Raw genomic sequence first — 13,460 nt, 5'->3', positions numbered from 1 at the left:
TTTGTTTGGCTTCCTGATAACCACGTGACTCCATACGTAAGCACACTGGCTGCTTTCTTAAAGGGGAATGAACATAGCCGAACAACACAGAGTCAAAGCGGGATGAAAAGACTATTTTCTTGTTTTATTAAATTACTGAATTTACCGTCATGGTCAAAATGACGTCGGTCATCGTAAAGAATTTCGGTACCGGTAAATTTTCGGTTTACCGCCCTGCTCTAACTGTAACTATTTTCTGTATAAAAATTAATTTGGTGTTCAAAAAGTTTTTTTTTCAAACTTGAGTCTTGAAAAAGAGGGGGCCGTCTTATATTCGGGCCAATATGGTAATAATGCACAATCTTGTATTTTGTGTCAGTTTTTGTAAAGACTATATTGTTGAATACGTTTTCACATAGCTCCAAGTCTTCGGCAGATGAAGTCCCCCCCCACTGGAACAAGAGTATGCTACCCGACATTGGATACAAGGTTTCTTGAATTCTGTCTTACCGTGCAGGCATTTTGTGATAAAGCTGTAAAACCTGTACTTGCTTGTCATTCTTTCAGCTTGTGCAAATTCCCCAATCTCCCGAGTACAACAGCATCGAAAGTTTGTTCAAAGCAACAATGCCACAGAGTAAGATCCAAAGTATCAAGAGGATCCAGAACCCTTCTCTGTGGACTCGCTATAATTTGTAAATCTGACACGGCTTGAAAATTAAAATGATGTCCATGAAGGTATAAGATTAGATTGTATTAATTTTTGGTGTGCATTTTCAGGAAGAGAAAAGAATTGAAGACGAGGAATTCAGGGATTCCTGCCTTGGAGCAGTACTTGTTCCACGGTACAAATGAGAATATCACCCAAACCATCTGTGAACAAAACTTTGACTGGAGGGTGAATGGCGTCCATGGCACCGCCTACGGCAAAGGTATGTAAGTAATGAGGAAGTGGATCATTGAATTTTTTTAAGTCAGTGAAGTTGAAACTCAAAAGCCTGCGTACTGACTTGAACAATCTGTCTTTACAGGAAGCTACTTTGCCAAACAGGCTTCTTACTCAAACCGCTATGTCACAGCCACAGGTGCCATCAAGAGCATGTTCGTAGCTCTGGTTCTGATCGGGGAATACACCAAAGGACACAGCAGTTATTGCCGGCCACCAGCCAAACCGTTGACCACAACCCTTTATGATAGCTGCGTTGATAATGAGGCAGCCCCCAATATTTTTGTCATTTTTGATAGTCATCAGATTTATCCCGAGTACATTATTTACTACAGTGGCTAGCAAGTGAAGTTTTGGTGAGAACTTGGGATACACTGCATTAATTTGTTGCCGTAGTGACGTAATGTGATTAATAGAGCATAAAAATTTTTGCTGTCGGTGAAAATTTAGATCTTAAAACAAGTGAAATATAAAAAGTGATATATTTTGATGATCAATCAACTGGAGTCTTACATGATGTTAGCCACCTTGGCAGTCCCAAAATAACTAGGTGCACTGCAAACAAAAAAAAGCTAAATCATTTTTGACTGCACCAGTCTGAAAAACAAAACTGACCTTAACATTCCATTTCATACTGTTTTTGCATAAGTTTCTACAATTTTTCACAGACTTTAATAAAAATGATGCACACGTGTCATGACTTAAAATTTGCTGTATCAAATGACTGTATAACAAATTACCACAATAAAGAAATTGATGCGTTTTTAATTTGCCAAATTATTCATTATCATCCAGAATGCAAAACGAGGTTTCAGTAATGAATAGCAAAAGTTCATCATTATCCTAAGACAAGCCATGTTATTGGACATTGTATCTAGAATGTATTCTATTGTGTCAATTTTTCTGCCTTTCTCCACAAGAGAAAAATGATTCCCACACACGACGTTTAGTGTTTGAACCAGGATGATGTCAAAAGGAATTGTTTGTAGACAGCTGAGACACGACTGCTATTAGGCACAGAAATGTTTTTTTTAACTAACATTTTGATATTTATGTGTTACTTCACATTTAAGTCATGTTAGAATCATATTTGCACTCCCCACAAACTAAAACACGCAGAATGTTTTTTGCAATGATTTGTTACTTCATGAAGAAGTTGAGAGCTGTATAAGGGATACAGTATCAACAAATTCTTTAAATTTTTACTTGGCATGGTACTTTATAAGTCAGTGAGAAAATTTGAAGTTACACTGTATATTTTAATGTAGCTTTAGGATGGTCTTCAAATTCCTGGAAAAAAACAAGGCATCACTTTTTGCAAGATCATCTTTATTTATTCAAGATGTTTAGCAGCATAGTGAGTTAAAGCGGAACTTCAGAATTTTTGACAATCGGCTTAATCTTCGATTTAGCGGGGATTAAATTAGTCGGTGGAGTTCATTTCAACAAATTCAGTGAAGTTTGTTAGTTATTCATTTCAGGGCTCCGGAGTGGCTAAGCTAGCGCGAGTCAATGGTCCCTTCCTAGCATGCTAATTAAAAAAATGATATCAACAGACCTAAAATAGTCAAATTCAAAATACAGATCGTTGTTAAAAATACCCATGCGGCCAAAGCAATGTCACATCAAACTGCCGTAATTCATTCATTTCCGCGGGAATATATATATATATTTTGGGGATGTGTAATGTGACCACAATAGAGAGGAGTGCTTACGCCGCTCGTGCTCATGCTGCATTCGAGGAAGGTGGGAAGTCTGACTTATCCCACTCGGATGGTACTAGTTGCGACCTCAAAGCATTTATTATTTTGGCCATCAAAAGACATGTTGACCCAAGGGCGTAGGTTTGCATAGGGATGGTAGGGACATAACACTACCAACTTTTTAGGATGCTCAAATTGTCCCCAACCTTTAAGCAATTTTATATGCATTATATAATGAGTTCCGTTATATATCGTCTTCCCATATGTTGTAAGGATAGAATTGACCTTACCATGATTAAGTGAATTATTTTCATTATGTTCAAACTTACATTTAGCCCTTTTCACTTTCTGATTGTGCCGGTCCATTTTTTTCCCCCTCAAATGCACGTTTGGCTGATAACTCGACCCAGTCCCGACAAACACGCAGGCTCACACTCACACAACCCAGACAGAAATATATGTCGACAACATGCCCCCTTCGAAGAGGAGGGATATAAGAAGTTTTTCGACCAGCAGCAGCCACAGTCGGTAATTTAAAAAGAGGACAATGTCGTCGAGGTGGGAAACATACCACTAATTTGCCACACGAAGTCCGACCTGCATCAGAGTTGGCATAATATTAAACTGTGTGAACTTGCTAACCTGCAAAACTCAAGTAGGAAGCTGCTTAGAGAGAAGTGTCCTTCTGTTTGTATTTTCTACAGTTAACATTAATTAAACTAAGAAATGTAGTGAACTCTGCTGGAAACTACAGAACCAGAAAAACGTGAGCGAAAAGCTGCTTAGAGAGAGTGCTGCATAACCTCTTATGTTGCTCACACAACACAACATACAACATAATCATAATTTACTACGTACATTAAAAAAAAAAAAAAATTGGGGGATGCCGCAAGCTACCCACGCTAGTGTTTCGACCGACTGGTTGATCGTGATCGACTTAATGAGCACCCCTGATTCAGCATATCAATTAATTAGGTTGATATTTGTGAAAAAGGTAGCCCTGACCCCCGTTCACCCAATCTGTTTGGTATTATTACTGTCCCATCCCTAGCTAAAAGTGTACATGCAGATTTTGCTGTTATATCGTCCCTACCAATATTGAGACCAAACCTACGCCCTTGTGTTGACCTCCAGCAATTTCATGACTTCTCATAAGCAATCAAATAGTGGAGGAAAGTGCATTTAGAGGATGTGGAAACAAGAAATAGGCAAATGAGAGTTTCCACAAATTCCCTATGATTTCTGTAACAATGGAATCAGTTGCTTAAAGTAACCATCAAATCAGAGTTATCACACTTAGTCAGATCTCCTTGTAATCTTGACGAAAATGCCATTTTTAGGTCCGAGGGTGCTTGATGACTTCAACTCAAGTGGAACCTGAAAAAGAAAACATTAGCGTTGAGAACTTGAGAATCATGAACTTATACACCGTCATTGATGGTGATACAGTGGGGCAAATAAGTATTTAGTCAACCACCAATTGTGCAAGTTCTACTTGAAAAGATTAGAGAGGCCTATAATTGTCAACATGGGTAAACCTCCACCATGAGAGACAGAATGTGGGGGAAAAAAAACAGAAAATCACATTGTTTGATTTTTAAAGAATTGATTTCCAAATTAGAGTGGAAAATAAGTATTTGGTCACCTACAAACAAGCAAGATTTCTGGCTGTCAAAGAGGTCTAACTACTTCTAACGAGGTCTAACGAGGCTCCACTCGTTACCTCTATTAATGGCACCTGTTTTAACTCATTACCGGTATAAAATACACCTATCCACAACCTCAGTCAGTCACACTCCAAACTCCACTATGACCAAGTCCAAAGAGCTGTCGAAGGACACAGAGACAAAATTGTAGACCTGCACCAGGCTGGGAAGACTGAATCTGCAATAGGTAAAACGCTTGGTGTAAAGAAATGAACTGTAGGAGCAATTATTAGAAAATGGAAGACATAAAAGACCACTGATAATCTCCCTCGATCTGGGGCTCCATGCAGGATCTCACCCCGCGGCGTCAAAATGATAAGAAGAACGGTGAGAAAAAAATCCCAGAACCACATGGGGGGACCTAGTGAATGACCTACAGAGAGCTGGGACCACAGTAACAAAGGCTACTATCAGTAACACAATGCGCCGCCAGGGACTCAAATCCTGCACTGCCAGACGTGTCCCCCTGCTGAAGAAAGTACACGTCCAGGCCCGTCTAGAGAGCATTTGGATGATCCAGAAGAGGACTGGGAGAATGTGTTATGGTCAGATGAAACCAAAATAGAACTTTTTTTGTAAAAAAAACATACCCACTATGAAGTATGGGGGTGGAAACATCATGCTTTGGGGCTGTTTTTCTGCAAAGGGACCAGGGCGACTGATCTGTGTAAAGGAAAGAATGAATGGGGCCATGTATCGAGAGATTTTGAGTGAAAATCTCCTTCCATCAGCAAGGGCATTGAAGATGAGACGTGGCTGGGTCTTTCAGCATGACAATGATCCCAAACACACAGCCAGGGCAACAAAGGAGTGGCTTCGTAAGAAGCATTTCAAGGTCCTGGAGTGGCCTAGCCAGTCTCCAGATCTCAACCCCAAAGAAAATCTGTGGAAGGAGTTGAAGTCCGTGTTGCCCAACGACAGCCCCAAAACATCACTGCTCTAGAGGAGAGCTGCATGAAGGAATGGGCCAAAATACCAGCAACAGTGTGTGAAAAGCATGTGAAGAGTTACAGAACACATTTGGCCTCCGTTCTTGCCAACAAAGGGTACATAACAAAGTATTGAAATGAACTTTTGGTATGACCAAATACTTATTTTCCACCGTGATTTGCAAATAAATTCTTTAAAAATCAAACAATGTCATTTTCTGGGTTTCTTTTCCACATTCTGTCTCTCATGGTTGAGGTTAACCCATGTTGACAATTACAGGTCTCTAATATTTTCAAGTGGGGAGAACTTGCACAATTAGTGGTTGACTAAATACTTATTTGCCCCACTGTACATAGCAAATGATGGCTGCCAGATACCCCAGTTCAAATGGACTGGGTGTCTATTGCTGTCAATGATAACAAAGAAATGATTGTTGGACACACCTTTGTGTCAGAGCACGTCGTAATGTTGAACTTGCGAAAGATTTGCACCAGCGCAACTTTGATCTCGAGTTGGGCGAGCCTCATGCCTACACAGTTGCGGGGTCCGGCTCCGAAAGGGAGGTACGTGAATGCATGGCGATTGACTTTAGCCTCAGGCGTGAATCTAGAGAAGAATCACATGAGGTGTCCGGGTAAAATGTGGAAAATTTCTTTTTCATTCCAACAGTTTATCAAAACAGAAATGATAATGCTGGGATAGTTTCCAGATAATGACCCTGTAGAAGATGCATTGCAAGTCAGTTTCATTAAAACAGAAATGATAATGCTGGAATAGTATCCTGACAGTGACCTTGTAGAAGATGCATTGCAAGTCAGTTTCAGGCATGAAAATGGGTCAGGGGTTAAAAAGGTGAGAAGTGTGTGGAGGAATATGGTACGGTACACTGTACAACCCAATAAAATATTAAACTCTGTCGAGTGTCGACCCACACTGTATTTCAGTGATCTGCAGGAGGCATTCGATTCGATTACGATTTAGGGTGCTACGATTCGATTATTGAACGTTGATCACGGTATTGACGATGATCACGATTATCGATGCATCATACTGGACTGTCTCAGAAAATTAGAATACACAATATTCTAATTTTTTGAGACAGTCCTGTGTATATATTAGGCCTGAACGATATTGGAAAAAACTATTGTTGCGATTTTTTTTAGGTGTGCAATATATTGCGATATTATATTGCGATAGTAAAAAAAAAAAAATAATAATAAATAATTTTAAAGAAATATTCACTAGATGACTTGAATAGCTGTTTGGAAATACTTTGCATGACACACCGTGACCACAGTGTATTCATATAATACGGTTTCATTTGTGAATGATTAAGATTGCTGTATTATTATGAAGGGATCCAGGAAGCCATGTCTGCACAAAATAGATAATTTCTTGAACACAATATTTGACACTTCAACAGCAGCAAATACATTAAATGACAAATAAAAGAGCAGGTGCATTCGTCCCCTGAGTTTTTGACAAAATATAACAATAAATAACAACTTCGGTAAAATAACAACAAAGTTGTAAACATATTTGAACAAAAATATTAAATATGACAAATAAGAGTTGTTCACAAACTATAACAATAAATAAGAACCTCAGTAAAACAATAAAGTTGTCAACATATTTGAACTTAAATATTAAATCTGTCAAATAAAAGTGCAAGTGCATTAGTCCCCTGAGTTGTTTACACAAAATATAACAATATAGAACTGCAAAACTGCAACAAAGTTGTAAAAATATTTAAAAAATATTAAGTATCAAAACTTTATGTGCAGCTGTACTATAGTTATTTGAAAAATACGATTTACAGTTAATTTAAATATAAAAGAAACAGAAACTCAATTGAACTTGTAAATAATTGAACTGAATAACAGCAAATAACTGATGAATAACAGAACCATTTTAACTCCCAAATTTATGTATTTGTCTGCATATCGTCCACCTTCCTTGCTCAGCAATTCTCAACTGGGTCTCATAGGTTTTTGGCCAAGACTACTAGTTTATCCACCATTGCAGGCTTGAGACAACAACGTTGGCACGTAACAATGTTCCCACCTGTACTAAAAAGCCTCTGATGGGAAGCTCGTAGCAGGAATGCATAGATACCTGCGTTTTAAATGGTCCCACATGTTCGACGGATTACTTCTTGTTGAGGCAACCATGGCGAGGCACTGTCAACAGGGCTGTTTTTTGTTCCTTATATTCTTGTCGATAGCCAAAATACTTCCAAAACTCCTTTTGGAGACAGTCTTCCCTATTCAACGTGCTGCTTGACTGCTTGCTTTCACTTTGAAAACGGCCCCTCCTCCCTCCGCTCTGCTGTTCGGCCCCTCCTCCCTCCACTCTGCTCTAGCAGGGGAGGGGGAGGAGCCGATGACTGCGAGCTGGAGAGAATGAGAGACTGCACTCTCTTTCTCGCTCCTTGCTCAAAACAAACGTTTGTGGATTTAAAAAAATGAAATGAAAAAACTATCGCACGTCCTTGCGATGGGACTATTGCGCATGCGCACATCGCGATGGCGATGTTTAAACGATATATCGTTCAGGCCTAGTATATATACAGGACTGTCTCAGGAAATTAGAATACACAATATTCTAATTTCCTGAGACAGTCAGGAAATTAGAATATTGTGTGTGTTAGAATACACAATATTCTAATTTCCTGAGACAGTCAGGAAATTAGAATATTGTGTATTCTAATTTCCTGAGACAGTCCAGTATACTACTAATTAATAAAGTAGCCAAACAAATTGATGTCCATTATTTATTTAAAATATCCTAATAATTCAAAAGGAATGATGAAAACATGCCGATACAACAAAAAGCTGCCCTTTTTTTTTTTTGCAAAATCATTAACCATTTTAAAGGCAGTACTTATTTCTCAACGTGCCTATACAAACAAGGTGCTCTTTTTCACAAGAGGGTGCAGAAACATTAGCTGTTTCAAACAGCAGTACTTATACTGGTGGAATGAATTCCACATGTTCTGAAAACAAACAAAGTGTCTTTAGAAATAAGACTTATTTTAACCAATATACTTTGTTTTCACATATTTCTGTACTATTTCGCATGTTTGTAGTGTTACCGCTGTACTTAAACCTGGTTTTACACGTTCTGCATTTGGAGTAACTTTGGTACACCACCAAACAATGCACAAATCGACACATTAGCGAAGTCGCTAATTAGTATAGCCCTTGGCGCTAACTAGTAACATCTCAAAAACAACAACAATAAAGGCTAAACAGTACAAGAGGGTTCGTGTACTCACCTCTTGTCGACGCACACGGGACTTAGCAACACACCAGGGACATTTTCCAATTAACACGATTTGAACCTACTGCTGGACAACGAAAAGGCAAGAAGCAACGAACTACCTCTCGTCCACTCTCGCTCTAAAAAATAACTTGCGCACAGAAGCGCGACCGCCGGGTTCCTGGCTGTCTCATACACAAATTTATTTTCAAGTCTGAACCCCCCCCAAAAATTTTCTCCTCGGATCTACACAATTCACGTAGGTCACGCTTTCTGACTTCAAAACGGCGAATTTCGCCAAAAGTTGATTTTTATACCTGCAGTTTGGATGTCTGTGGTTTTGATTTTATTTTTACTACATTCCAATATCGACCGACGAATCGCGGCATGTAAGGCAGGACTTTGTGACGTGTTATCAGGGGAGCAACAATCTGTTTTATACTCCTTGGAGTTTTGGAAGGTGTGCATTCTTGTCCTGTTTCCCGTTACTTTCAAAGAAGAGGCTGCAGGGGATTCGATTGCAGTTTCTTCAACGTCTCGCTTGTATGACGTAAAGTCTGGTCCGAGGTGCCAGAGAGCAAACTTTCAAACTAGATCTTTCAAATTGACTTAGCGTTTGTTATCATCAAAAACATAAATGACATTACTCATGAATGCATGTCATGATTTTTTTGAGAAGTACAAATTTACCACAACCTACAGCGTGAGTCGCGTTCCGTTGACGCTACATCTGTGCATTTGTGTTGTGTTTTTTCCAGATTCAGTCTGCTTGTTTGCCCAATTTCTAGCATCGAATGTGAAATTCAGCCCAAACCACTTGATACCAGACTGAGTTGCCATGTATCTTGTATGTGGTCAAAGTCAGTTTGGCTATGGAGGCTAATGGAATATACCTTTCGGGAATGAACTTTTCCGGCTCGGGCCAGTGTTCTGGGTCATAGTGAAGAAATCCCACTGGGATCTCCACCATTGCTCCTTTTGGGAGGTGCACTCCATTCACAATGCAGTCCTGCTCAATTTCTCGAGAAAACCTTGAAAAAGTTTTGAAAGATCATCTTTTCAATATTTTTTGTCTCTGCATGCTTTTTGGTCTTTTATTTGTCATTTATTTTACCTGAATCCAGGAGGATAGAGCCTTAATGCTTCACAAACCACCATGTCTAAATATTTCAGCTCCTGGACATTGGCATAGTCAGGGGACTCCTGAAGTGACAGAACATAAAATGAATGGCAAAACCTTTTAATACAAACTAAAAAAAAAAAGTAAGAAGGCTCACGTGCTTGCTGAAGAAGTCGTCCACCTCCTCCTGCACTCGACATTGACACTCCGGATGGATCGCCAGGAGGTAACATGTGAAGGCCAGAGTGTTGCTGCTGGTCTCGTAACCGGCCAGCAGGAAGACTAAAGCTTGGCCGATAATTTCGTCTTCTGTTATAGCCTTTTTGGAAGGATTGCGAGCGGATGCCTCTGGGCTTGCATGCTCTGGCACTGCGGCAGCGCCGTGCCTCGCAGAATCAACGTGCTCTGAAGACAATTCGTCTTTGCTGCTTCGAGCGTCTAACATCAGCTGAAGGAAATCCCGCCGCCTCTACATATTGATTCATACAATAAATATTCATCACCATTTGTGCATTGAAGAGAATCTTGTCAGACCTGCTCAGGAGGTTGTTCCTCCCTCTTTCTGATGATCCCCTGAATGTTGTTGATGAAGAACTCATTCATTTGGTGGCGGCGTTTATTGGGGATGATTCCTACCAGTGGAGCCATGATGTGCGGGAAAGCAACTGCAAAGTTCAAAATTTTAAATAATAAACCATACTTACTATTGGGAATTCTCTTAAGGTTTATGGCAAATGTTCACAGATCTATGCCCAGGCTAAAGTAAAATTATTCCACACAAGTTCAAGTGCTTTCAATATATGTTATAATTACATGATAAAATAGGCCGTTCTTACTGAAAAACAACATGATGGGCCTGAAGAAAGAAAAGGAGAAGAACATCTGAGCATGACGGACAAACGGGTCATCCGGGTTGTTCTGAGAGTCCACCTGTGTTGCGAACGCCACGCTGCCGATGACATCCATAGTGAAGCAGCCGAAGCATCTAACACCAAAAGAGGAGGTAACAGGAATTGTCATCATCTATTGTGTTTGAAATTTGCGTTCACCTGTGAATGTCAAAAGCCTCCCCAGATTTGGCAAAGACATCCAAGTTGTTCATCAAGGCAGTTGTCGCCGTTTGGATGAGTGGAACCATCTACTAGAACATACAAGGCTTGTCATGTCAAACAAATGATCAAGACATCCATGAACTCATTGGCTGCCATTGACGGTGATCTGCATCCAATCCATTTGAACTGTGAGCGGCTGGCAGTCTTCCCTTATTCAAAATGCTCCTGTAACCCTGACCTCTTTCATCTTGGCAGCACTGAAGGCTGGCGTCAGGATGCTGCGGACTCTTTTCCACCGTTCGTTCTTCAACATAAGCAGACAATCGCTTATAGGTTTGCTGGCAAAGCGATTAGTCTACATTCAAGGGAATAACATTTAATGAATTACATTTATATGACTGACTTCACATTGCATCAAGAGTTACACTCACCATTCTGTTGGGAAAGCTGCTGAACTCCCTCACCATCACTTGACGCAGCATATCAGGGTCTGCCACGACCACCACTGCTCTCCTTCCCAAATAATACCTAAGATACAGCAAGTAGAAAGGGGTGGGATTGGTAATAACACTGAAGTCAGGTCGCAATAATGAACAATGACATTGAAAAAAAATGTGCAAGTACCCACAAACTCGACCATACGTCTTTATGAGTTCAGACATGGGATGGAAAAAACCCTGAAATGACAAATGGAACAAAGGGATTATAAAAGTAACATGCAAACATGGTCAAGTTTTATTTGGTAATTTATTTCATATAACTCACCTGTCGAAACAGGAACAGATTGCCGAAGAAGGGCACTGGCTTCGGATGTTTAATTCCACATCGGGTGAGGACTGAAAAGGGGTAAATTGAATACCTAACAACAACAAAAAAAACATAATTCTCTTAAATACAATATATGCTGGAATTTTTTCTACGTGTTTATTAACTGGCTGATCTACTTTGACCGCCAAGAAAGTTTGTTGTGACTTCTCACAGTTGTTTTCAATGTGATTGTGGAAGCGATGAGAATATCAGCTCCAACCTCACCAGTACAAAAGAACAAGGAAAAGCAGGCCCAGTGTCAGAGATAATCCGCTGGTGTCCATGTGGAATATGTTTAGGAAGTCAACTACGGTTTCCATGATGTGATCCTTTAAAAAATATAAAAAGGCCAAAATGAGACTGAAAATAATGGTTAATATGTTTTATGTCATTATCACACTAAAGAAATTCCTACAATGAAATTACAGTAAACATATTATAGCAAAGATAATGGTTTTGTACCACATAAAAATGAAATGAAAACTGAAGAAAGTATTGGCAGAAATTTAACGAGGTATGATTGACAAGTGTACACTGGTAAATGTATTCCCAGATAGCAGACCGACATTGAATAAACGTTGATTTTCCATCAAAATTGACAAACTTGACATCGAAATTTTCAATGTCAACGTTGAAACAACGTTGTTCTATGGTATGTCAGGCGATGGTTGGGTTAACATTGTTTTATAGCTGATGAACTAAAGTTGACAAATATTTGATTTATGATTGATCGGGAAATATGATTGAAAAGTCATTGAATTATGGATGAGTGGGCGTTTTTGGTCGAAAACCTAACATTGATTCAGCGTTGTTCCAATATTATTAATAATTGAAATGACGTTTAGGTTTTGTAAGAATTTCAATGTTGAAACAACTTTAATTGAGGGTGCAAAAGTGACGTTGATTCAACGATATAAGACTGACAGCGGAATGTTGATCTAACATCTTTTCAACGTTGATCTGCTATCTGGGTTACCAGGATGTCCCAATCACATAATGGGAAATCAGGCTCAATCGCGTCATTTAAGAGGATCGGAATTGGGTGCAAAAGATTGGGTTTTTTAATCATTATTATTATTATTATTATTATTTTTAAGTATTAGCTCAATGGCTGCCATTGACAGTGATAGACGTCCAATCCATTTTGAATGGTAGGGCTTGCAGTAACCGTTGTGTGGAGGTAGTGTTGAACGATCGCTGCCAGCCCTCATATAGTATAGTGCATACACTGTACGCTTTATACTACATACATATTTATATTTATACTACTGAAACAAACTTTGCAGAACAAAGAGGACATTTCCAAAGACAGCTAAATGGTTTTTTTTTTTCAAATATATCAGTTTATTATTATTATTATTATGCTTCGTTTAAACCACTGCTGTACTAAGAACGCTTTTATATGGGTATACTGTTGGGATAGAAAAGACATTTAAATGTGCTTTCCTCCCCCCTTCTTAACAAATTTCCGAGGTATCGATCAGGTGTCCTCAAAATCAGGTGACTCGGACTTGCAAAAACATGTGACGGGAACATCCCTAAAAACCACAACCACAATCTTAAACGTAAACAATCTTAATAAATACAAATAACATACGCATCTGACAATGGCAATCATAAGAGAGCTTTATGAACGCTGATGCCGTAATTGTACCGGAAGGCTTTCATTTCATTACAAATACTGCCTCAGTTTGACAAGTAAACATTGGAATGGGAACGCCTCCACCGACACCAAAAATAAATAAATAAATCGACACTGACCTTCAGGAACTTCTTTTCAGATGTGGCAGGTACCAGGTTACAAAACTAACCGGTCCATCAAGATTCCTCACCTAATTCGAAATCATGAAAGTGCTCACCTTTACTCTTTTGAATTTTGAAACCAATAAGGAAATTCAACATAATGCAAATCCTGATTGTTTTCACTTGCTAGTAGGTTCATTTTCTTCGTCTTGT

At 39.2% G+C, this 13,460-nt stretch overlaps 2 protein-coding genes across 5 annotated transcripts in view; one reads left to right on the top strand and one right to left on the bottom strand.

Moving 5' to 3' along the window:
• Window positions 1-1,693, top strand: part of parp12a (poly (ADP-ribose) polymerase family, member 12a) — a 17,016-nt gene extending 15,323 nt beyond the window's left edge. For all 3 annotated transcript variants that reach the window (XM_057835602.1, XM_057835600.1, XM_057835603.1), the window contains 4 exons: window positions 399-468; window positions 547-674; window positions 760-911; window positions 1,011-1,693. In XM_057835602.1, the coding sequence (XP_057691585.1) occupies window positions 399-468; window positions 547-674; window positions 760-911; window positions 1,011-1,267 (607 nt within the window). In that variant the 3' untranslated portion in view covers window positions 1,268-1,693. The remainder of the gene's footprint in view (window positions 1-398; window positions 469-546; window positions 675-759; window positions 912-1,010) is intronic.
• On the bottom strand, window positions 1,633-13,460 carry tbxas1 (thromboxane A synthase 1 (platelet)). 2 transcript variants are annotated; one of them, XM_057835604.1, is made up of 14 exons: window positions 13,266-13,460; window positions 11,730-11,833; window positions 11,463-11,556; window positions 11,322-11,374; window positions 11,129-11,225; window positions 10,936-11,052; window positions 10,695-10,783; window positions 10,482-10,630; window positions 10,180-10,310; window positions 9,803-10,114; window positions 9,640-9,728; window positions 9,419-9,556; window positions 5,708-5,870; window positions 1,634-4,005 (listed from the first exon to the last, which is right to left on the bottom strand). In XM_057835604.1, the coding sequence occupies exons 2-14, from the start codon at window positions 11,822-11,824 to the stop codon at window positions 3,925-3,927; spliced, it is 1,608 nt and encodes a 535-aa protein (XP_057691587.1). In that variant the 5' UTR covers window positions 11,825-11,833; window positions 13,266-13,460; the 3' UTR covers window positions 1,634-3,924. The 2 variants fall into 2 exon arrangements, with proteins under 2 accessions (XP_057691588.1, XP_057691587.1); XM_057835605.1 differs by lacking the exons at window positions 11,730-11,833; window positions 13,266-13,460 and having other exon boundaries at window positions 1,633-4,005; window positions 11,326-11,374; window positions 11,463-11,485.

This window comes from Corythoichthys intestinalis, chromosome 5, assembly GCF_030265065.1.
Source record: "Corythoichthys intestinalis isolate RoL2023-P3 chromosome 5, ASM3026506v1, whole genome shotgun sequence".
NCBI classification, from domain to species: Eukaryota; Metazoa; Chordata; class Actinopteri; order Syngnathiformes; family Syngnathidae; genus Corythoichthys; species Corythoichthys intestinalis.
This window is presented reverse-complemented; position numbering and strand designations above follow the sequence as displayed.